Raw genomic sequence first — 24,578 nt, 5'->3', positions numbered from 1 at the left:
AGATTGACGCCAGTGGGGCAGGGCCCAGGCGGGAGCGCGAGCACGCCACCGCAGCTTCCCTAGTTTGCGTGCGCGAGCACGTCACGACCCTGCCGTGCGCCGGGGCAGGGGGCGGGGTCTCGGCTGCACAAATAGGACCGAGGGGGCGGGATGGCTGCAATTTCGCGCCAAACTCGGCCGGGATTCCCAAGGTCGTGAGCAAGCGGTGTGGTGTTCACAGCGGCTGTCATGGTTCGTCCGCTAAACTGTATCGTCGCTGTGTCCCAGAACATGGGCATCGGCAAGAACGGGGACCTGCCCTGGCCGCCGCTCAGGTACCTACGGGCCCGGAGCTGGATTGGGTGTTGGGGGACGGGGAGAACTGGCGCGGGTTGCTTTTGATCGCGGCACCAGGGCGGGGCCTAACAGACACTCTCGGTTGGGAGGATGGGATCGGACTTTTCACCTGAGCAGGCAAGAGCTGGGCCAGGGCTTCCTTCCGCCATCTGGAGCCGGCCGGCCAAGTTCTCGATTTCCGTCCTGCTCCTGTTGCCCGGCGAGGACTTTTCCCCACCCCCCCCCACCCCCCCACCCCCAGTGCAGCGTCTGTCGGGAGAGTTACGGCTTGAGCCTACCAGATAATGTTCTGAGTAACCCTGTTTGTCTAATTTATAGGAATGAATTCAAGTATTTCCAAAGGATGACCACAACCTCATCCGTAGAAGGTAATGTGGGATTTTTAAGTGATTGAGGTTTGGGAAACATCTTGCTTGAGTAAGCTTATCAGTGCAAATTTTACTTAAATAAAAAGTTTTCCATGTTAATCTGGGACCTTTTGTCTTACCAGTGATTTATACGCAGTTCCAAGGTTTGTCACGTTTTTTAAAAAAAAGTTCTTTGAAATTTTATGTGGGCACGCGTAAATTGAGGTAGTGGGCAGAATTAGCAGCCAGGTACAGGCTTCAGTGAAAGAGCAGGGAAGGAGACCAGAGGAGGCCTTTGGCATAGGTGCTAAAAGCGATGGTAGGGGCTGGAAGGCAGCGAAGAAGATAAAAGTTAAAAAACAACAACAAAAAGAAACAGTTCCATGAACTCAATGTGGAGATCAGAAAGGTGAAGGTGATGCAGGAAAGAATCAAGGATGAACTCTCAGATCTTCAGTTTGAGAGTCTGGGTGACATGGAGAATAAAGAAGTGGAGAAGAGTGTGCAGGCGTAATGATAATTTTGAGGTTTGAGGAATTTGTGGGATCTCCAGGATAATTTCAGGTACAGCAAAGTGGGTGAATTGAGCCACTGGAGAGGACAACCATGGAAGAGAATATAGTGGTGAGATGCCCATTGAAAACCTAAGAGATATGTATTTGGTCATAGGAGAAGAAATAGAGTAAAAGACAAACAGTCAATCAGAAAGCAGATGCAGCATAACTTTAACAGGACAGGTACAAGGTCCTTGGATCTTGCACTTGGGTCACCGGTAGAGACAAGATAGCAGGAGCTTAAGTTAAAGAATTGACATGAACCACTCTAGAATCCAGTGTATAATCTAGTAATAGGAAAAGCATCCAACACCTGGCCTATTCACTTGCTTTCAGGAAACACATTGTTTCTTTGATGAGTGGATGAAAGGATACCAAGGTTGACTTAGGTTTTTGTTCTTTTTTCTTTTTCTTTCTTTTTTTTAAAACTTTTTTCCAATGTCTTCCTATGCTCTTCACTCATTATCTCCACCTTTGTTGTTAGGCCAAGTCTGTACCATTTCTCATCAGAATTCCTCACCTTTTGGCTCTGTTATTTTTGATCACTGATATTTCCTTACTAACACTTAAAGCTCTGTCCTTGAAAATGCAGTGCATATTCTACAGGGGGCACCATGAATTATTGGGGTTTTAATTCTTAGAGGAAAAAAATTTGTCTCCACATTTGGAGGTGATAATTTGGTTATGAGTAATGATGTAAAATACAGAAAAATGCATAGTGTACTTGTATTTTGTAAATGTTAGTATTTTTGTTTAAAGAAATTCAGACTAATGATGATTCTTTAAAACAGACACGTGCATTTCTTTTGATAGCCTGCCAGAACATACCCAGAGTTATAGAAATGTGTGTATTCCTTTGATCCAGATATCTGACTCCCAAGATTTTTCTTCCACGTAATTATATGAAAAATGGAAGTTATGTGTATAAAGTTTCTATAGAAGCATTTTACTTAAAAAATAGAGGCACAATTGAAAGCATTTTGGCTTTTTAATTGAGTGGAACACTAAACAGCTATCTTTAAAAGTATGGCTACTAATATAAATACAAAGTATACAAATGAATAATACTATTACATCAAACAGTTAAACAGTACTTACTAGATGTTCTAAATCCTCAATCCCCACAATAACCCTAGAACTAGGAACTACTGTTATCTCCATTAACATAAGGCACAGAAGATTCATGACTTGCCTAGTAGATGACTGAATACATTCAGTTTCAGCACTTTGCCCCAGAATCTTGGCTCTTCACTATTATACATAATTGCACTTGATTAAAACTAAATATTGGATTGGGGCGCCTGGGTGGCGCAGTCGGTTAAGCGTCCGACTTCAGCCAGGTCACGATCTCGCGGTCCGTGAGTTCGAGCCCCGCGTCGGGCTCTGGGCTGATGGCTCAGAGCCTGGAGCCTGTTTCCGATTCTGTGTCTCCCTCTCTCTGCCCCTCCCCCATTCATGCTCTGTCTCTCTCTGTCCCAAAAATAAATAAACGTTGAAAAAAAAAATTTTTTTTTAAATAAAAAAAACTAAATATTGGATATAAATCAGATAACACCAAAGAGAAAAATAGTATATTTAGGAAATGGGTGATAAATGTCAATTTTGTAAGCCTGTTTTAAGTTTTAATTTTTAAAGCAGATCCACTAGGTGTCACTGTGACAGTCCTATCTCTGCACATATAAATGAATATATGAAAATACAAATGTATACTCCCAGAATACACTTATTTTTATGTGATTTTCTAGGTAAACAGAATTTGGTGATTATGGGTAGAAAGACATGGTTCTCTATTCCGGAGAAGAATCGACCTTTAAAGGACAGAATTAATATAGTTCTCAGTAGAGACCTCAAGTAAGTATTATCACAAATTCACCACAAAAAAATCATGTCCCATTTCTTATGGTAGAGGTCTGTGTATGACAAAACAAAATTGTATAAATATAGCACTATTGATCACGCTGCTTAATGTCATAAAGGTGATTACAGAAAATGAATAAGCAGTTATTTATGCCACATGACAATAATTTCACTCTGCTACTTAACTGATTAATTTCACCACTCTGAAAAGTTACATTAAATCTCACTGGGGTAACAGCTTTGCCAGTTTCCTTGAACTGTTACTCAATAGGCTCAATTATCATGTATACAATACAGTTTAATAACTTTTTTCTAGTTTCACATATGTTTTGGGGTTTACCAAGATTAAGTGGTTTATCCCCTCTCCATACCCTGCCCTGGATACAGTAAGATAGAAATTTTAGGATGGGCTAAAAATCAGTCATAACCTTGTGCCCGATTATTCCTAGTTTACCACAACACCCAAATAATATTTTGTACTTGTATTCTTTATGCAATGTCTACAGGTGAAAAAAATGAAAGTATTGGAATTGACCTAGGGATCCTGAAGAAAGAGAAGTGTCTCCAGTTGGCTTCTGCTAGGAATTTTCCTGTCCTCCAATCTAACATTGGAGTAGATAGTTCCTGATGCCTGGAAATGCCCTGGGGACTTTATTTACAAGGAATTGGCCAACATTTGTGGGTGCTGGCTAGGCAAGTCCAAAACTCTGTAGGGCACACCATCAGAAAGGGCATGCTGGAACTCTTCAGCAGGGTCTGAAACTGCTATCTGCAGGTGAAATTTTTTCTTCAGGGAAACTGGAGGAGATGCTCTTAAGGCCTTTCAACTGATTCAATCCTGCCTACCCAGACTGAAGTCGATTTATCAACTTTAATCACTTCTACAAAATACCTTTACGGTAATACTTAGATTAGTGTCTCAATAACCAAGGACTATAGCCCAGCCAAGTGAACACATCAAAGACCATCACACTATGAGCAGGAAAAAAACATTATACAACTGTAGGCCAAGGGGGTTCAGGCTTATATAGATTTTTTCCCAAATCCCTTCTAGAATGGCACAGGTAAAAACATGAAAGAAAGTATACCAGAATATTTGCATTGATCGCCTTGGATGATGAGGAATAAGTTGATGTGCATCTTGCCATCTGCCTCAGTCTTTATACTGTTCTCTTTATTCTGGTTGCTAGGATATTCTGATTATCTTTTTTACTTGGTAGAATCCAAATTCACAGACTGTATAGCCATTCCCAGAGACTCTTTAATAACATCTTCTTGAATACTACTCAAGTTTATTTATGGCTAGCTTGAGCTACAACAGATATAAACAAATCTCAGTGGGGGGGATGTTCAATTGAGCCAGCAAATCTCCACAAATGATGGGTCTAATTTCTTCTTTATGACCCCCCCCCCCACTGTTGTGCATGTAATTGGGTTTGGTTGTTTCTTATATAACATTTGTTGCTATATTTCACTTGGTTTTTTTAAGACAAAATTTCAGAGTTTTTATTATCAGTTATTCTGAGGAAATAAACATACCAGTTAGGAAAACATTTTAGAGTTTATTTTTTGTGCTTCCTTCTGCTTCCCTACTTGGGGGTCAGTTACACACATAACCTGGGCACCTGCTGTATGCCATACAGTGCTAGATTCTGAATTAAAGGGGAGAGATTTACCCATGTAATCGCTATTGCTCAGGCAAGCTTTTAGAAATACTCAGTTTTTCACCACCACCCTCCAATGTAAGAAGTTGAATCCTCAAGGATAAATTGAATGGTATATAACTTATAGCTCAATAAAGTAATTTTTTAAGGCTTTGGAACCAAAAATTAAATAAATTTTACCACAGTGCTATAGCTTTGACAGCATCTTTAGTAAATCCAAAATTTCCTTCATGATGTAAGATGTTGTAAATTGTCTTCAACTCATGAAAGCTATTTGACATCTCATAGTATAATAATTTTTTATGGTCTGTCATATTCTCCACAGTGATTAAAGCTTTCTCTCTTCTGTCCTCACTATTCACACACTTGGTACAGCAAAGAGTTACCAACCTGGCTTCTAATACCTGGTCTGGTACCTATTAACTTGATGTCTTGCTGAATGACAGTTTCCTTATCTACTAAATGGGATTAATAATGAGAACTTCTTAGGGTGATTTTGAGGATTAATTGAAATTTTTTATGTTAAATTTATGGCACACAGAAAGTACCCTATCAACATCAGATCCTACTGTCCCAGCTTTTCTATTTTGGCAGAATTACCTTTGGTCTCTAATAGAAAATATTAACGGGAGCACAATGAGCAGGTTTGTGATCTCATTTTTTGCCCTAATCTATCACTTTGTTCTTCCTTCCCACAGTCTTGAGTCAAAAATCCCCTCCTGTCAACCAGAATCCTCCGTCTGCCCCCACCACTTTATCCTAGACTCCTGTTTTCTCCTGGTCTCAAGACCTTGCTCTGTTGTGCTACCCTTTACTGTTTTAAACCTCACTACATACTACTTCTACCTTCAACTTTCTTGGCGCTTTCTTGTGTTAAATAAATAACTTCTGTAACTTCAGTATAAACCTCAGTGTCCTCTATGGTCATCCATCACTTCCGTGTCTTGCACATGTTTTTATCTCCTTTGAGACTGTCAGCTAAGGGATCATTCTCCAAGGAGTATTCTCCTTCATCACCCCACCCAGATGATGTACCACCTCTGCCTACCTGGCATACTCCACACATCCCCATCGCATATCCTTTTCATATTATGGCCACTGCTGAGATACAGCTCTGCCTGCCACTGATACGGTGGCACTTAGTATATCCCAGCACTTAGTAGATCCCCTAGCAAAGCAGGGGTTCAGAAATTTTTACAGAATGGATGGTCTTTAGGTGATTTATAAAAATAGGATGATCCCACAAAATATCACTTTGTAACCTGTCTTTTTTTCCCCATTTGATATATGGAAAGATTAATTTCCATGAATATTTTTAGTGGCTACATAGTATTCGATTATGAGGATGGAGCATGCTTGAACCAATTTTAATTTTAGTTGGAAATTCTGTTTCAGAGACTGAGTTTGAAAGGTCTTAAATTGAACATATTTTTGAATTCTGGTTAAGATATGATTCTAGCCTAGGGTTTTTTGTTTTTTAAATGCTTTCCCAACAGTCTAGGAAATTGAGCCAGAATTCCATCTGCCACATCATCTTTCACATCAGGCACAGTGAGAAAGGATGATGTTTATATGGTACCCTGAGGTAATCAAATGAGGCTGCTCAAGGCCAGAGGACACTGATCTTAAGGCTCTGCTAAACTAGGCCACACCATCCTGAGGTCTGAGGGGACGAGAATTTGACACCTTTGTAGCCTATGGCCACCAGTTGAATCCCTTGTCTATGTAGGGAGTTGTAACACACAGACTCCCAATGTCAGGCTGCTGGAGTTCAAATCTCAGGCCCACCATTTCCTAGATCTATAACCACTGGCCACTGAATCCTTCAGCCTCAATATCATCTATAAAAAGGAATAAAAGTACTTACATAGGACTGCTAGTCTGATGCATATAAAGTACTACCTGTTCCCACTACTTGGGAGAGCAAATGGGTCCTCAAATGTTAGATATTTTCTTTCTAATGTAACTATCCAGGTAAAAAGCAGCCTCTCTGGAGAAGGGAGAAGGATGGAAGTATCACTGGTGTGCCTACTGTTTTGCATTATCTCTTAGTCCTCATGCCAGCGCTCTTCAGGAGCTAAGATTCTAAGTTTGAAACAAGATACCAAAGATGTCCACATGCTTGACTACATATGGAACCACATACCAACTCTCTTGTCAGGGAATGCAATCTCTCTTAGTCTGAGATAAATAGAGGAAGGAAAGTGGGCAATGAAATAAGTCACAGTATTGAGTGTTTGCTATATACTATTCACTGTGTTCCTAGGATTTGTGCTTTTACACAGTGAACACAGTGGCCTAATTAGCTCAAACATTAGCTCAAATTTTGCTTATATTTTTATACCCATCTTGGGTCAAGTGTTTCAAACATTCCTAAACTGCTAAGGAATAACATTTTGCAGAAGCATTTCCTCCATGTCTTTATGATAATTAAAATCTGAAACAAATCCTTAATCTAGTCTTTGTTTTCCTTTAACAGACTCGTTACAAAAGGGTAAAAAAGTAGTCTTCACCTTAAGCCCTGGAAGCATTTCAAGCCATTGTTCCACAATCTACACAGAATGATTGCCCCCTTTCTTTGAATCCACGCCAAACATTTATACCACCTTCTAAATTATTTTGCTACAACCCACCAATTTCTAGGACACCTCTTCAAATTCTCCTCTCATGTCAGATCCTAAGTCACTATGTCAGATCCTAAACCACCATTTTTCATTCTTCCCTGACACCTGTCATCATTTCTGACTTCAGCATCCTCAGTGCTGGACTCTGTTTGTCATTCTAGACTTTAGCTAGACTACCTTCTCCCCAAGCTCAAATCTAGACTCAGTTCTCCCCCTACACAGCCTTGTCCAGCCTACTCGCTGCAGCCTCCCTGACACCTTAGAGACTTCCTTGGCTCATTTAACCTCACCCTGGTGTGCGAGTCTTTTTTCAGCTTTTAGTCAAAATACATTCTTTGTGCTATCTTACTCCTTTAGAGATGACAAAGGGTGAAATAAGTAAAATATCTATGAAGGAGGTGAGGGAGGAGGCAGTGAAGAGAATTAGTAATCTCCATTAGCTGTTGATTAATCATTGTTATAAGCACTAGTTCAAAGGCAGTTACATAATTTTTTAAAGCATCACTCTAAGAACTTGACTTTGAATTATAATTTCTGTTCTCTAATTACAATGAAAGTCAAATTCTGTGTTTCTTCAATTATAAAGGGAATTATCGCTCTCCACCCGCCCCCTCCCCCTCCCAGGAAAAAATAAACAGTTGTGGAGATAGGGAGAAATTAAACTGAAGATGTAACAGTGAAATTCTTTCTCCTTTGGATTTTAATTTAAAAAATATACATGCTTATTAATACTTCATCCACTTCTATATTTCAAACATGAAAAGTCTTTTACTCCCCATTCATCACATATTAACAGTTTGAATATCATTCCAAACTACAGTCATTCAAACATACTACTCTCTCCAACATTTTTTATGAATCTTTCAAACATAAAGAACCTTAAACACCTGTATACCTAACACATAGATTCCACCATTAACAATTTATTATGCTTGTTTTACCATCCATCCATGCATCCATTGGTCTTTTTTTTTAAGCATTTCAGAGTAACATGGAAACATCAGTATGTTTTCCCTTAAATACTTCAGCATATATATCATTAACTAGAGTTCAATATTTCTTTACAATTTTTTTTTTTTAAGTTTATTTATTTTGAAAGAGAGCAAACACGCAAGCACACCCACACACAAGTTCGGGAGGGGCAGAGAGAGTGAGAGCAAGAATCCCAAGCTGACAGCGCAGAGCCCAATGCAGGGCTTCATTTCAGGAATCCTGAGATCATGACATAAGCTGAAATCAAGAGTCAGATGCTTAACTAACTGAGCCTCCCGGGTGCCCCATCTTTTGAGATAAATAATACATACAATGAAATGTACAAGTCTTAAATGTACTTTTGCTAAATTTTGACAAATGTATGCACGTATGTGACCCCATATCAAAGATGGAGAATTTTACCATGACCCCTCCTAAGTTCCCTTATGCCTCTTCCCAGTGAATCTTTACCCCATCCCTCCAGAGACCACTACTCTTCTGATTTTTTTCAACCATAAATATCACAAGATACCAGAAGTGTTTCTCTTTTTTGATTCATTGTGGACCGTACATACACAAATATGGTTTCAATTATTGGTCATAGGCCATATTGATGTTAAGTGTTTATTATTGAAAGAATTCATATTTATGGTGATTTTGGTTTTATAATTACTTATTCCAATTCAGATTACTTGAGTGGTATGAATGGGTTTTACAGACATTATTTGTAATTTTTTTTAATTCAGGGAACCTCCACAAGGAGCTCATTTTCTTGCCAAAAGTCTGGATGATGCCTTAGAACTAACTGAGCAACCAGAATTAGCACATAAAGTGGACATGGTTTGGGTAGTGGGAGGCAGTTCTGTTTATAAGGTAAGTAAAATCCTAAAGAAATGTTCTACCCCACTTTCCTTCAGATTCCCTGCCATCTGAACTTTTAAAAAATTAGGCCATGAGCAAAGGAAGTACATTATCCCTACTGTAAACTAGACACATTGTCAATTTGATTTTTTCATTTTAGATACTATCATGAAAAGTAAATAAAAATACAAAAGCGAGTTTTTAAGCCTGTTCCAGTTTATTTTCAATTCCAAATAGTTGATGTTTCTAATTTAAAAATATTCTAGGGGCTCCTGGGTAGCTCAGTTGGCTAAGCAACCAACTTCGGATTGGGTCATGATCTCACGGTTCATGGGTTCAAGCCCTGTGTCAGGCTCTCTGCCTACAGCTGGAGCCTGCTTCAGATTCTGTGTCTCCCTCTCTCTTTGCCCCTTCCCCACCCTGTCTCTCCCTCTCTCAAAATAAATAAACACTAAAAAAAATGATAAAAAACGTTCTAAATCCTTCCCTTAGAATTGTACTCGCATTGCACTGTTTTCTACTCCCTAGATGTGCCCTGATATACTGAATTCTCCCCTTTTTCCAAGAATATATAGGTCCTTACTGAGAAAGGGATGGGGCTCTCAGTTACTATACACTGACTAAATGTATACGAATTTGTTAAAAGAAAACTTAACAATTTTGTATAATATGAAAGCATAGGAAAACTATTACATGTTTCATAATAATAGAAAAAAACGAGTAAAAGGGAAAAGAGTTCTTATTTTTTTTCCCCCAGCCTTGAGGTCTGTTTTTGTTTTTTTTACACTTATGCCAGGAATTCATAGGGAAAGGGTTCCAACAGTTCAGGCTCCATTGGTTCTCCCAAAATGTACTTCTCTGGGTGGAGCAGGCTGGCTTTTCAGTTGAACCCATGTACCTTTCTCTTTGGCTTCCTTCTTTTTCAGATCATTTTCTTTTACACATTTCAGGAAGCTATCTCGGCTCTTTTGAGTGCATTTGCTCAATACATACATTAACTCTCCTGGCAAAAATCTGCCCTTGTTTGTTTACAGCAATGCAAGTAGCATGCTGGGTAACATTGTAGACTCTTCCAGTTTTGCAGTGGTAACATTTGTGAAACATTTCTTGTTGAACAGTGCCCATTCCCTTGATGTCCAAAATAAACCTTTCTTGTAGATTCATAGGTATGTGGCCAACGGAACAACTCCATGTTTCCTAGAACACCTAGAGCACATTCAGCAGGTGCCTCTCCTCTTTCCCTTGGTGAATTACTGGAAGATGGAGGCTCCGGCTGAAAACTTCATTTATTTTATTTTATTTTATTTTATTTTATTTTTTAATGTTTATTTACTTTTGAGAGAGAGAGAGAGAGAGAGAGAGACAGAATCTGAAGCAGGCTCCAGGCTCCAAGCTGTCAGCACAGAGCCTGACACGGGGCTCAAACTCAAAAATTGCAAGATCATGACCTGAGCCGAAGTCTGATGCTCAACCGGCTGAGCCACGCAGGCACCGCATAAGATTTTATTTTTTTAAGTAATCGCTATACCCAACATGGGGCTTAAACCCACAACCCTCACATCAGGAGTGTCACATTCCACAGACTGAGACAGCCAGGTGCTCCAAAATATTTCTTCTTTTGAATACCAAATGACTTTCAGCTTTCAAAATTTTTGAGGATAATAAATAGAATTTTTGGACTCTTAAAACACTAATAAAAAATTGAAGTTTATGGGAAGGAAAAAAGCCAGCCCCTACACTTTGGTGTCTTGTTATAACATATATACACTGAATTGGTTTTAAAAGAAAAGATATACCAGGATCCCAGACCTGTTTCTACAACCTTTGGTTTGCTTTATTTGTTTTAGGAGGAAATGGACATTTTCCTTTGATCTTTCAGCCAAGCATGAATTTTTAGGAAAACAAGTCATTTCTTTATTTTGTTCAAAATGCATTTTGAATGATTTAGTACCACATTCACTTGAAAATCTACTTTTTATAAATATTTAATTTTTTTTTCCATTTATTTATTTTTGAAAAACACTGAGACAAAGTGTGAGCAGGGGAAGAGCAGAGAGAGAAGGAGACACAGAATCCAAAGCAGGCTCCAGGCCCTGAGCTGTCAGCACAGAGCCTGACGCGGGGCCCGAACTTACAGACCACGAGATCATGACCTGAGCTGAAGCCGGAACGCTCAACTGACTGAGCCACCCAGGCGCCCCTATTTTTTATAAATATTTAAATATATAATTTGATGTATTTATATGTACATAAATTATAAGGAAGTAGAATCTCCAACTGGTAATTTTGTATTATGCACCTGCCTCTCATCACCATAACTTGTAGAACTTTTAGGCTCATCTTCCCTGGGGCCAGCCTGTTTTTGTAAACACAGTTTCATTGGAACACAGCCATGCCCATTGGTTTAGTATTGTCTACAGCTGCTGTTGCCCACAAAGGAAAGAAGGAAACCACATGGTCCACAAAGCCTAAAGTATTTACATATGACCCTTTACAGAAAAGGTTGTGCCATATAGTATTTCCTTGGATACAGACTTTCAGATGTTGCTGTGGTTCGTCCTATTCAGTTTTTCTAATTTTTGAGAACATTAAGAATTGGTAGGATATTTATTTGATTGGGGCAAGAGAATAAATGATTTTATATTTGCTGTAGTAAAAAGCCAAAAATAAAAAGTAACATTTGTTCTATGCCCTTATTTGGAATTTGAAGGATAACACACACTTGAAATTTTATATTTTTTTCTTCCATAAGTTATTTGAAAATCAAGGGTTATTACTTTCTTGGAGATGCAATTAGGACTCGTGACTTTTTATTAGAGTTTTAAGATATTCATTCCAGTGCAGTTTTTTCTATAGAAACTATCAACAGTAGCATAGGCTATAGTTAGAAAAGTCATTAACAATATAAGGCCAATACAATCATTAGCAACAGAGGCTAAGAAAGTAAATTACCTGCTAGCATTGTAGCTATCTCCTAAGAAATGGAAGTGTTATTAAATTCTGTGTAAATGTACTAATTAAGTATGCCCTTGGGATTTTTAGTAACCAAAATCTCATAAAATTATATACTATCTTATCCATATATATACATATGCAAATTTTTCTGTGGAGAGCAACTAGATAATTTAGGGTTCTTAATTCTTAAACAACCACCAAAGAAAGAAGATAATACTGAATGCTTAAATGAAAAAAGAATTCATGTAAGCAAACTAGAGGCCAGAATATATTTAAACTCACTCTCATAATTAGTGATAATTATTAGTGCCATTTTCAAAATAACTAAGACATACTTTGCAGGACCCCAAACTTAATAATAGGATATTTAAATAGCATGCTTTGGAGGTGACAAGTTATGGAGCATGTCTCTTAATACCAGATACAAACTTGACTATGTAATTAAAACAAACAAATCTTAAGAGTTTCTGTTTCTTTTGACAGATAAATAAAGAAATTGATGCCTCTTGTGTTTTTTCAAAGGAAGCCATGAACAGGCCAGGCCACGTTAGACTATTTGTGACAAGGATTATGAAGGAGTTTGAAAGTGACACATTTTTTCCAGAAATTGATTTGGAGAAATATAAACTTCTCCCAGAGTAAGTAAAATGTTATTAATTTGTCTGAAGTACTTTTGGATTTCCTGCTTAAGAATCAGAGAAACAGTTTATCTCTTCATATTGAGTTTGAAGTAGTAATGTGTTCTGCAGACAAAAACTAGGAATTTTGAGGGGCACCTGGGTGGCTCAGTCAGTTAAGCGTCCGACTTCAGCTCAGGTCACGATCTCGCGGTCTGTGAGTTTGAGCCCCGCATTGGGCTCTGGGCTGATGGCTCAGAGCCTGGATGGAGCCTGCTTCCGATTCTGTGTCTCCTTCTCTCTCTGCCCCTCCCCCGTTCATGCTCTGTCTCTCTCTGTCTCAAAAGTAAATAAACATTAAAAAATTAAAAAAAAAAAAAAACTAGGAATTTTGGGAAATCTGCTTTAACAAACTTGGGATGTTTAAGTTTTAATAATTTGAAATCTAGAGAGTAGTCATTAGCTCATTCTATGAGGTCTCTGCTTAGCATCAGACACTGTCTTAGGCACTGGGGAAGCAGTGCTTACCAAGAAGATGTCACTGCTCTCTAAGATTAGAGTATTTGTAGTAGAAAAGGAGAGTCGTAAATGAAAGGTAAACATTAAGAGAGTTGCTATATGGAGAACTGAAATATTGTGATGTGGTAAATACCGTATTGTCTGAGAAGTCCTCTCTGAAGAGGTGGTGTCTACGCTGAGATCTAAATGTCAAGAAGCCAACCATGCAAAGAGAAGAGCATTCCAGAAACCAGAGAAATAGCTCGTGTAGAGACCAGAGGGCAGGAACGAGCTTGGTTGTGCTCCCTGACCCTGAGCAGGGACTGACTACTCTGAGCATTATAAGCAAGGGGGAGGCCAGAGGGGTCAGACCAGACACAAGTTTAGAGGGTTTGAAGAGAGGGTGACATTGTTCCAGCTGTTTGTGGAGAACAGAAGGGACAAGAGTGAAGCTGGGAGACCAGTTAGCTGCAGGAGTTGAGGTGAAAGAACAAGGGACTTGGATAGCAGTGGTGGTGATGGAAGAAAAGAAGGAGTTAAGATTTCAGCATGAAACTGCCTGATTTTGAAAACTCACAGCATTTTAGTTTAAAAGCACTTTTCATACTTCAACTTTAAAAAAAAGTTTTTTTAAGTACTTCTCAGCTATTGGCTATGAAGAGTAAAAGTAGAAGATTAATCGTATCAATGCTTTCAGACTAGGTTTTAACACATCCTTCTAATATTAATAAATATTAATAAATACGGTGTATTATATTCAATGATTTTCGTGTTAAACTATTCTAGCATTTCTGGAATAAATCCACTTGGTAGTAATGTGTAGTCCTTTTTATATGTTCCTGGATTTAATTTGCTTATATTTTGTTGAGGATTTTTGCATTTATATTCATAATGGATATTGGTCTGTAGTTTCATTTTTTAATAATGTGTTCACCTTGTTTCGGTGTCAGGAGAGTACCAGCCTCACAGAATGTGTCAGGAAATGGTCTCTTTCCTCTTCTATTTTTTTGGAAGAGTTTGTGAAGGATTGGTATTAGTTCTTACTTATTTTTTTTTTATTTTTTTAAGTTTATTTATTTAAGAGAGAGAGAGAATGAGGGAAGGGCACAGAAAAGGGATTGAGAGAGAATCCCAAGCAGGCTCTTCACTGAGAGCACAGAGCCCGATGCAGTGCTCAAACCCATGAACTGTGAGATCATGACCTGAGCTGAAACTGAGAGTCGGATACTTAAGTGACTGAGCCACCCAGGCTCCCCAGTTCTTTAAATGTCTTAGAAAATTTTAATAGTGGGAAGCTTCAGATAGGAAATTTCTATCCAAAACCAAATTCCAAGGAAATTACTCAAAAATGGACATTCTAGACAAGGCTATGAAAGAAAATGGAGTCTTTTTTTTTTTTTTTTCCTGTTACATCATTTGATGGTTGTCTTACTTTGAAGCCTGTACCAACATAGTAACAACCTCCTGAACGCAGAGTGGAGGGAATCCCCTAAGGGGAGATCTGGAGTAGGTCAGTCTTTCCTGAGGTAGAAAAAAGAGAAACCTGGAAAGACAAAGAAAATATACTTTGTCCCAGAAAATCTGTAATGTTGCTCAGTTCTTGAGCTGCATTCTCTCCAAATGTCTGTACACTGGGGAACTTAGAATTGCTCCGTACTGTCCAGAAATGAGCTCTGATTGTTCTCTACTTCCCCTTTTTCTTTTCCCACAGCTACACAGAGTTTAGACCACCCCCCCATTCTCCCTATTAGTGGCCCTCTTGTAGTGACATAAGTTTCAGTTCAAACAGTTATCTTTTATTAACACCATACTTCCTGGTAATAAAAGCACTAGTAAAATGAAATAAAGATGAGAGGACTATTGTGAAGTGTAAAGGGAATAAAATTAGAATGTGGGTGCAGCCACAAGTGGTAGAAACCTAAAAGCAGAAAAAAAATCTTAACAAAGTTAGGTTTTACTTTGCGTCTGCCTTTTTCCCGCATGGGTCATTGTCTGCATAATTCTTTTTTTTCTTCTTCTTCTTTTTTTTTTTTTGACAGCATTATTCCAGCCTGTCCTCTAAGGCTGTGCCCTCATTCATCTTACCTGTAAGAAATCTTTCCCATCTCAAACTATTTCACACTAGGCTCCAGCCAAACCAGCAGGCCTAAATGTTTTATACCAGCAGTTTTCTGTTTAATGAGCCCCAAACAGGTTTTTCCTTGTAGTTAACAGCGTTCCATGTAACTATGCAAAGAGGATAAAGGCCAGAAGAGGCCTTTGAGGCCGTAGTTGGCTCCAGAGCTGGGACAGATGCCCCTTATCAATGGACAGATTTAAGAAAGTTTTTGAGGGGCGCCTGGGTGGCGCAGTCGGTTAAGCGTCCGACTTCAGCCAGGTCACGATCTCGCGGTCCGTGAGTTCGAGCCCCGCGTCGGGCTCTGGGCTGATGGCTCAGAGCCTGGAGCCTGTTTCCGATTCTGTGTCTCCCTCTCTCTCTGCCCCTCCCCTGTTCATGCTCTGTCTCTCTCTGTCCCAAAAATAAATAAAAAAAACGTTGAAAAAAAAAATTAAAAAAAAAAAAGAAAGTTTTTGATGGGCTAACAGTTCCTCTTCTGTTCCCATTAGTTCCTGACTAGCCAACAGGATCCTTATTCATACTATTTGTATGTCTCCTCCTGAGCCTGTGCTTGCTATAGTCTTCATTTAAATTTAGTTGTGAGTTGTTTCTTATAGATAACTATTTACCTCTTTCTTAGACTTTACATCATCTCTGTATTCTCATGCTTTGTCAGTTCGAATCTTATGTTTCTTCATATCTACTGGATTCCTTACTGCCTGAAGGTTCTAGAGGAGGATCTCTATCTGGGTGGTTCATAACAAATAGGAGGCATTTCCACATCCTGTTAGGCTTAAACTCAGAGTTCATATGTGGCTCCTAAGCAGTTTGCTCTTCGGAAAAGTTTGGAATTATGATGGTTGGGGTAGTTTTGTCATTATTAAACAGACTGAATATGGGGGCGCCTGGGTCGCTTAATCAGTTAAGTGTCTGAGTCTTGATTTCGGCTCAGGTCAGGATCTCACAGTGGTGAGATTGAGCCCTGTGTCAGGCTCTGCACTGGGTGTGGAGTCTGCTTGGGATTCTCTCCCTCCCTCTCTGTGTGTAGGCATGCTCTCTCTCTTGAAAGAATAATAGACTGAATATATGAATATTGTGAAAAGTAAAATTAATCCGAAGCAGAGTTGAATTTCAGTTTCACAGAGCAGATTAACATTAATACCGTGGCTGCTGACTACCCAGCCAATAACATAGTATTTCTAAGTGTTATTTGTGGTTTTAGAAATAATTTTGATATTTTGTTTTTATCTTTTAACTGAGAATCTTGATACTCTTGAGAATTTTACAAACACACAAAAATGTAAATGTTACTTTTTGGTGACTCATTCCAAAGAAACTAAAATTATGGTTAAAAATTGGCCTCGAAAAATCACTGCTTTAAAAAAAGAAAAATGCTATATTGCTACTAAAACAGTTGAACAGAAACAGCTCAGGAAATGGTTAGTAAATAGAAACATAGATTTTATTTTCTTTATATGTTATTATACTATTGTTACTTTATATGTTTATGTTTTTTATCAAATGACATAACCTCTGATTAGTCAACAAAAGGTTAATACCTGTTATTACTCAGCATTGTACTGGGTATCATAAGAGATTTAAATCTTTCCCTATCTTATCCCTGCTACAATGAGTTTAGAAAATACGGGGTGAAAGAAACTCATAATACTAGAGAATAACATTTATAGAGCACTTAATGTAATGAACTCAGGGCCAGATTATTCATAAGGGTGAAGACAACAGAACCAGAGTCAAACACAAGTCTGATCAAAGCAGGTGTTCCTCATCCCCACCTGGAGCACATGGAGGTGCAGCTCGCACAATACTGAGGAAGTATAAGATTTGGGTTGGAGACGAGAGTGGTCAGTACAGTCCTCAGTGGAGGACCTGAGGGGATTTTTTGTTGGTGGAGGGTTTTTCAGTGGGAAAAAAATTTTATGGTAAGAATACAACATGAGACCTCCTCTCAACAAAATTTTAGTTTTCCAATTCAGTGTTGTTAACTGTAGGCACAGCATTGCACAGCACATCTCTGGAACTTAATCATCTTACACAACAAACTTTATTCCCTTTGAACAACTGTTTCCCCTTTCCCCCAACACCTGTCAACCACCCTTCTACTCTCTGTTCTTATGAGTCTGACCATTTTAGATAATGCAGTATTTGTCCTTCTGTGACTGGCTTATTTCACTTAGCATAATGACCTCCAGGTTCATCCATGTTGCTGCATATGGCAGGATTTCCTTCTTTTTTGAAGTTGAACAATATTCCATTGTATGTAAATACAGCATTTTTGTTTAATCATTCATCTGTTGATGGGCATTTAGGTTGCTTAGCTACTGTAAACTAGGCTGCAGTGAACATGGGAGGATATATATTTCTTTGAGGTCCTGATTTGTTATCAAAAACAAAAAACGAGATAACAAGTGTTGGCGTTGGTGAGGATGTAGAGAACTCTTGTGTACTGTTGGTGGGAATGCAAACTGGTAGCAGCCACTGTGGAAACAGTATGGAGGCTCCTCAAAAAAATTAAAAATAGAACTACCACATGATCTAGCAACTCTGCTTCTTGGTACATATGCAAAGGAGGGCTTGGGTTTTGAATTGGAAGGTGGCGGGAACACAGATCTAAGTGAGAGAAAATTTCAGATAAACAGTGATGTCCATAAAAGAACTGCCGTGAGGAACACTCTGGGAAATTAGAGGAGTGTGGTGTCCACTGATTAAACAGCAGAATCTTTCACCATACAGGACACATAACTTCAGTTCTGCTCTAAGCAGCTAAAGGTTGTATCTTGTTTTTCATTTGCTCAGGCAAGAAATTTGATATCAAGTGTAAGATTTACAAAATGTTACTACATTTTATACTAGCTGGGTGATAGTGGAAAGGTAAAAGAAACTGCTGACAGTGGCTAGTTTGAGACAGAAGAATTAGGAGTCAGAAGGAAAGGATAAATTGCACTTTTTGTTTCCTAACTTTCTGTACAGTTTGCAAGTTTTTCTTTCTGTTTCCTACACTGTTCCATAGTGTATTTGTATGATACCCAGTTTCACCGTGACTTACCATTGTGAAAAAAAAAAATGAAGACGAAACTTTTATTTACTTTACTGATGCCTTTTGGCTGAGCTATCTCTCTTTAATTGACACAGTATATATCTTTTTTTTTAATTGACAAATTATTCCACATATTTTTCTTTTACAGATACCCAGGTGTTCTTTCTGATATCCAGGAGGAGAAAAGCATTAAGTACAAATTTGAAGTATATGAGAAGAACAATTAATGTGAAGGTGTTTTCTGGTTTATTTCAAGTTAGTTGTTCCCCCTCCCCTCCAATTACATATTTTTTAATATTAGAAAAAAAGACTTTTGTGACTTTATTTTTTTTTTTTTTTAATTTTTTTTTTTTTCAACATTTATTTATTTTTGGGACAGAGAGAGACAGAACATGAACGGGGGAGGGTCAGAGAGAGAGGGAGACACAGAATCAGAAACAGCCTCCAGGCTCTGAGCCATCAGCCCAGAGCCCGACGCGGGGCTCGAACTCACGGACCGCGAGATCGTGACCTGGCTGAAGTCGGATGCTGAGACTTTTGTGACTTTAGGTCAATGGCTAATTATTTGTAAGCAATGAGATTTTATAAATTAATCTTAAGTAGACTATAGTTAAGATTAGTCTTAACTATTCCATATCAGATAACCATTTATGAAACCTTTTTTGCTATAGCTGTATGATGCCCATCAAGGACCAGCACCTGCCTACGGTAGCATATCTTTCAAAAACCAAAGTTGAAAAAATTCCCCGAGAGCATGAGTTGAAACCAGGACCTATAGAGATAGAACTAGACAGATTTGTCCAAAGGTCAGACATGGATTATACACAGAAGAGATAGAACTCAGATATTAAAAGAAAATTAAATCAAAATAGAGACTTTGAATTCTCTATGCATTTCATTCACTTTTCTCAAAAAAGGTTCTGTTCACTCAGGCAATCAGTAAGTTGAGGAAACTCTGGTATATTCCATTGGGATAGTAAAGAGGCAGGTAGGACACTGTCTTTTTGAAGGTTAAAAGAAAAGGTCTGAGACCTCTAAAAACTCTGCCTCTGATCTTCTGTGGGATTCCATGGATGTTACAATGATAGAAGAATAAAGTTGTTCTTTACAAAAAAGAGTGATTTAAAACAAGCATATGGCTAAAATTAGAAATTAAAAAGGTAGTGAAATGAAACTAGATAATGCAAGAAACCAAAATTATGAAGTTGGAAACAAAATTAAACTTCACTGAATTAAAAAGTGAAAATTAAAACATGTTTTCCTACCATGTTAGCAAAGATTTGGATTTGTTAGGTATCCAAAGAAAGGGCATTTTTTGCCTTGTAAATTAATACAACTTTTTTAGAGTTTAAGTTAACAATATCACTTAAAATTAAAAATATTCTGGGTTTGGACCCAGAGCTGAGTTTCTCCTTCTAAATATTAATCCTGAACAACAAAGAGATAGACCCAAGAGAATTTGTTGCACTGAGAATTTTTTCCAACTTGGAAACAGGGCTACCTGGGTGGCTCATTCGGGTAAGCGTCATACTCTTGATCTCAACTCACGTCATGATCTCACAGTTCATGAGATCAAGCCACATCGGATTCTGCACCGACAGCACAGAGCCTGCTTAAGATTCTCTCTCTCCTCTGCACTGCTCCCCTTGCCAACTCACACACGTGCACTCTCTCTCTCAAAATAAGTAAACTTAAAAAAAAACTTAAAAAATAAAACTTGGAAACAGCCCAAATGACAATCAATAAAGAAATAACCAACCAATATGTCTGTAGAATTTAATATTGTCTGTAACAGTTAAAAAGAATGAGGTACTGACAGAAAAATGCCAAAGACTGTTAAATAAAAGAAGCGAATTGTGTATCATACCTAAAAAATTTACTGATGGTATATAGTATGTGTAGGAAAATGTATGCTGAAACTGTCGACAGTATCAGAGTTGAGCATGTTATTTTATGAATTAGGTATGCCTATTGTAATTAGATTTTTTTAAGTATTATGTGGTGGATTTCATGAACAATTAACATAATAATTGAGCCCCTTATGTTCAGCAGTAAAATTAGAATATAGAAATCAAGAGTATAAAGGAATTTACTAAAATCTTCCAAAGAGGGGGGAAAAAAAAAAACAGATCACAGACAAGAAAAGGAATCAATACTGCATGAGACTTACAATCCTTAAGAAAACAGTGGAGCTTTCTGCAAGGAACATAATCAGCAAACTATTAGTACAGGTATCTAGAATTTTTAGGACTCAGATACTTAGAAAGAAGCAAGCCATCTAGAGAAGAGGAAACCCAAATAGCCAATAAATACATGCAAAGATAAATATTCCCACTGGTAACTGAGGAAATGCAAATTAAAACTGCAGTAAGGTACCATCCCACATACTCAGATGTGGCATTCTCACCAACACTTGACATTGTCAGCCTCTTACCATGTTTGTTGGCAATATTTATTCAGGATGAAGAAGCACATACCCTTCGACCTAACAGTTGTACTCATGGATAAATACCAAGAGAAATCCTTCCATGTTGCTATCTAGAAATTTGCAAAAGAATGTAGCAGCAGCCCAAACGGACTAAAGGACTTAAGTCTGGTAACTATTTGGGGACAATATGAGAGGAAAAGTGGGGATAGCTGTCTGACTGCTAAATCCTCATTGACATATCAGGAAATCACTAATATGTAAAGTAACAAATCAAGATGTGATCAATTATTTGAGAAAAAACAGAAGAAACTGTTAAAAGCCATTAATCTGGAGAGTTGGGAGGGTGTGGGGCAGGAGACTGCTTAGGTTTTTTATAAACTTTAAGAGGCTAAAAATAATATACATTAATACATGCATTCATTTGAAAAATGACCAAAATAGTTAACTGGAGGAAAGAAACCAACATGAACATAACTACCAGAAGGAAAAGCTAAGAGGATGAAAATGCTTGCCAATGAAAAGGACATTGGAGGTTGGGGGGAGAGAGCAGGAGACTACTGTTTTCACTGCAAGACTTTTGGGATCTTGATTTTATTTAACCATTTTCATGTATTTAGTAAAAATTCTTCCTTAATAAGTTGCTAGTTTGTAAGTGCTGACCTCCTGATACTCCTTGAACACCTCACATAAAATTTCAGACTCTTAATGGCAATTTATCCCCAGAGTCCGCTTAAAAATGTAAAGAAGAAAACATAATTAGCCAGGGGTCACACAAAATTCCAAAGATCGATTGCTAGAAAACCATCAGGCTTTCTCTCGTGGTGCCTGGTTGGTTCTTTTTCAAGACAAATGCAAGTCTTCCTTTTTCCACATTGATTTATAAAACAGCACTGTCAAGTGTTGATAATTGGAGGCTAAAATGTAAATAATAAAACATGAACATGTGTTCTAAATATTCAGGTTAGCCCATTTTATGTTTCTGTAAGGTTGAAATTATGTAGCATACCCACATCCTAATAAATGTTTCTCAAAATGTCCTCCCTAGTACACCTGTATGAGGGATGGGTCCCAGAATCTGCAGAGTAAACAACACCCCCAGATGATTCTAAAGCATATCCAAGGATGTAAATCACTGAGTTAGAGTGCTTCTGGCCCTCCAAGGGGAAAACAAAACAAAACAAAACAAAAAAAACCCTGAAACTTTATTTCCTATCTCTAGGACATCTGAATAAAGCAAAATAGAAAAATGAGCAAATTGTAAATCAACATGTATGAGATTGGAGAAAGTAAAATTGTAAAGGTTAGAACGATGTGTTGCTGATCTATATTAAGAACTAGATTTTCATTAAATATGTAATAAAAATACATATGAAAGTAATACCAGTAGCTCAAAGAGATACATAGTAAGTAAACACAGGAACAGATGTCCCTTTAACAAGATGCTTTATATATATTTGGTAAACTAAAAACTGTGCAGCAAATGACCTATAGGCAACATGACTTTGTGAGGGAAAAGTCGGCTGGCCAGCTGCCGAAAGTGTTCCGAAAAATAGTGATTTCTGAAAGATTGAAACTTGTGAACAAGGATGTTCCAGTTAGGACAAAAAAGAAATACATCATTAAATGAGTATCAGGAGTAGAATTAGAGACTCTTAACGAAAAGGTATTGGTCATAAAAGGGATAGAGCTTCTGGCTAAACACAGAGGAAAGAAGCCCTACAATCTATGTGCAGTTGGGCTTTTCCTGGGGCAAAAATGAAATTGCATTGCCGACCATTTCTAATTATTTGGTCCTGCCCTTTCTGTTCCCCAGGAGACCTCAAGGGGACCGGGAAGTTTTTCTGTCTGTATATTGACATTTCTTTATTCTCTAAATCTCTTTACTCTTGGAACAAAGGAACAAACCACACTGGTGTGTGTGTGTGTGTGTGTGTGTGTGTGTGTGTGTGTGTGTGTGTTTTAAGTTTGTATAATTTCGAGAGAGAGGGAATCCCAAGTAGACTCCACGCTGACAGCGCAAACCTTGACGTGGGACTTGATCTCAAGAGCCCTGAGATCATGACCTGAGCCGATGCTCAACCACCTGAGCCACCCAGGCACCCCTGTTGTGTGGTATTTTCAAATAACTTTGCAGTCAGTAATTAAACTAGATGTGAAACTTAGTACTGGAGGACATGTTTTAGGTGGTCTGTACTTCTTTGCCCCAGGACCATCGGACACACAAACCCTGAAGGAATAGAGGGTTAGTCTGTAAGGGGGTAAGACTTAATGATGCCGGAGCTCAGGAAAAAGTGTAGAAAATAGAGAAGAGAATTTCTGCTGCACCTACTAGACAAAATTATTTGGGAAGGCATCCTAAATGACGCCTTTTTTAGAGCCCCTGGTCATAGCACCTGCAAAGGGCCAGTGTTTGCCCGCAGGTTTTTTTATTGCCAGTCCTCTTTGATAGGTGAATTATCAAATCTTAAGCTCGAGGGTTTTCCCGTAGTATTTTATTATGAACTATTTCAAGCACACAGAGAAGCTGAATTATACATTAAGCACCCATTCTTATCCATCACCTAGATTCTGTCATTGTTAACACTGCTATCTCTGCTTTACCACATATTTAGCCATCCATCCATCCGTCATTCTTATATTTTGATACATTTCCAAGTAAGTTTAGATCTCAGGATGTTTCATCCTTAGATTCTTAAGCTTGTATGTCATTAACTACAGTTCAAAATTTGTTTACTTTTGGGGGGAAGGGTAAGATCTACATGGAGAAATGCAGATCTTAAGTGTAGCATTTTACAGGTTTTAGTAAATCCATGTGTCTTCATGACCCAAACCTCTGTCCATCACCCCGGAAAACTCCTTCATACCCCTTTCAATAGCAAGCGCTATTCTGGGGCTTTTTTCCCTCATTTTAGATTATTTTTGCCTGTTTCTGAACTTCGTATGAATGGAATCGTACAGGATGTCTGACTTATTTCACTCAGCATCATTTATGTGAGAGTCACCCATGCTGTTACATGTGTCACTGGTTTGTTCCTTTTTATAACTTTGTAGTGTCCACTGTATGGCCACACCACCATTTGTTTATCCTTTTTCCTATTGATAGACATGTGGACTCTTCTGAAGTGGGATTTGAGCTTGGTATTGAAGGATCTAGAGAGATGGTGACTGACGGTCAGGAGGAAGGCAGATATATGCTCCCGGCAGAGGAAAAACCATGAAGAAACTTCATCTCCAGATTCCAAAACCCAGCACGAGGCCTTACTAAGGAAGGGCAGGTGTCATCAGGCCCCAGGTCCATCCAGCGGCAAGCACCTACTTCACCTACTTCACCTCACTTCGCCAATCTGTTCTCTTTCATAACCATATCTAGTTCAGGTCTTTATTTGCTCTCACTTGGACTGTTGGGGTAATCTAAATTGGTGGTTTTCAATCCAAATAAACTATGATAAACATGGCCAACGAATAGTCTCTGAACTGCACCTCTTATTATGCCACCGTCTCCCCTTCATGCTGACCCAACTAAGACCAAACTCCACCTTGGCCTTTCTGGTCTTCTCCAGATGGCAATGATCAATCTTCCCAGACTTACTGTCTAAAATTTCTACTCCCTCCATGTCACACACAAGCCACCCACAGCTCCTCACAAGTCCCCACATAGAGCCAAGCTTTGCCACACACATCCCCTTCCTTATGCAGTTCTCTCTCCGTATAA

General features: G+C 38.5%; 1 protein-coding gene across 5 annotated transcripts; it reads left to right on the top strand.

Moving 5' to 3' along the window:
* Window positions 1-203: 203 nt before the first annotated feature.
* Window positions 204-24,326, top strand: DHFR (dihydrofolate reductase). 5 transcript variants are annotated; one of them, XM_045497054.1, is made up of 6 exons: window positions 204-314; window positions 655-704; window positions 2,983-3,088; window positions 9,101-9,227; window positions 12,693-12,808; window positions 23,970-24,326. In XM_045497054.1, the coding sequence occupies exons 1-6, from the start codon at window positions 229-231 to the stop codon at window positions 24,082-24,084; spliced, it is 600 nt and encodes a 199-aa protein (XP_045353010.1). In that variant the 5' UTR covers window positions 204-228; the 3' UTR covers window positions 24,085-24,326. The 5 variants fall into 5 exon arrangements, with proteins under 5 accessions (XP_045353010.1, XP_045352995.1, XP_045353015.1 ...); XM_045497039.1 differs by having other exon boundaries at window positions 12,654-12,808; XM_045497059.1 differs by lacking the exon at window positions 23,970-24,326 and adding an exon at window positions 18,587-18,762.
* Window positions 24,327-24,578: the final 252 nt, after the last annotated feature.

This window comes from Leopardus geoffroyi, chromosome A1 (assembly GCF_018350155.1).
Source record: "Leopardus geoffroyi isolate Oge1 chromosome A1, O.geoffroyi_Oge1_pat1.0, whole genome shotgun sequence".
NCBI lineage: Eukaryota > Metazoa > Chordata > Mammalia > Carnivora > Felidae > Leopardus > Leopardus geoffroyi.
This window is presented reverse-complemented; position numbering and strand designations above follow the sequence as displayed.

Coding starts and splice junctions, on each gene's coding strand:
- DHFR (XM_045497039.1), top strand. CDS start 229: ATGGTTCGTCCGCTAAACTGTATCGTCGCTGTGTCCCAGAACATGGGC. Junction 705..2,982: donor CACAACCTCATCCGTAGAAG/GTAATGTGGGAT, acceptor GTGATTTTCTAG/GTAAACAGAATTTGGTGATT. Junction 12,809..23,969: donor AAATATAAACTTCTCCCAGA/GTAAGTAAAATG, acceptor TCCTATTGATAG/ACATGTGGACTCTTCTGAAG.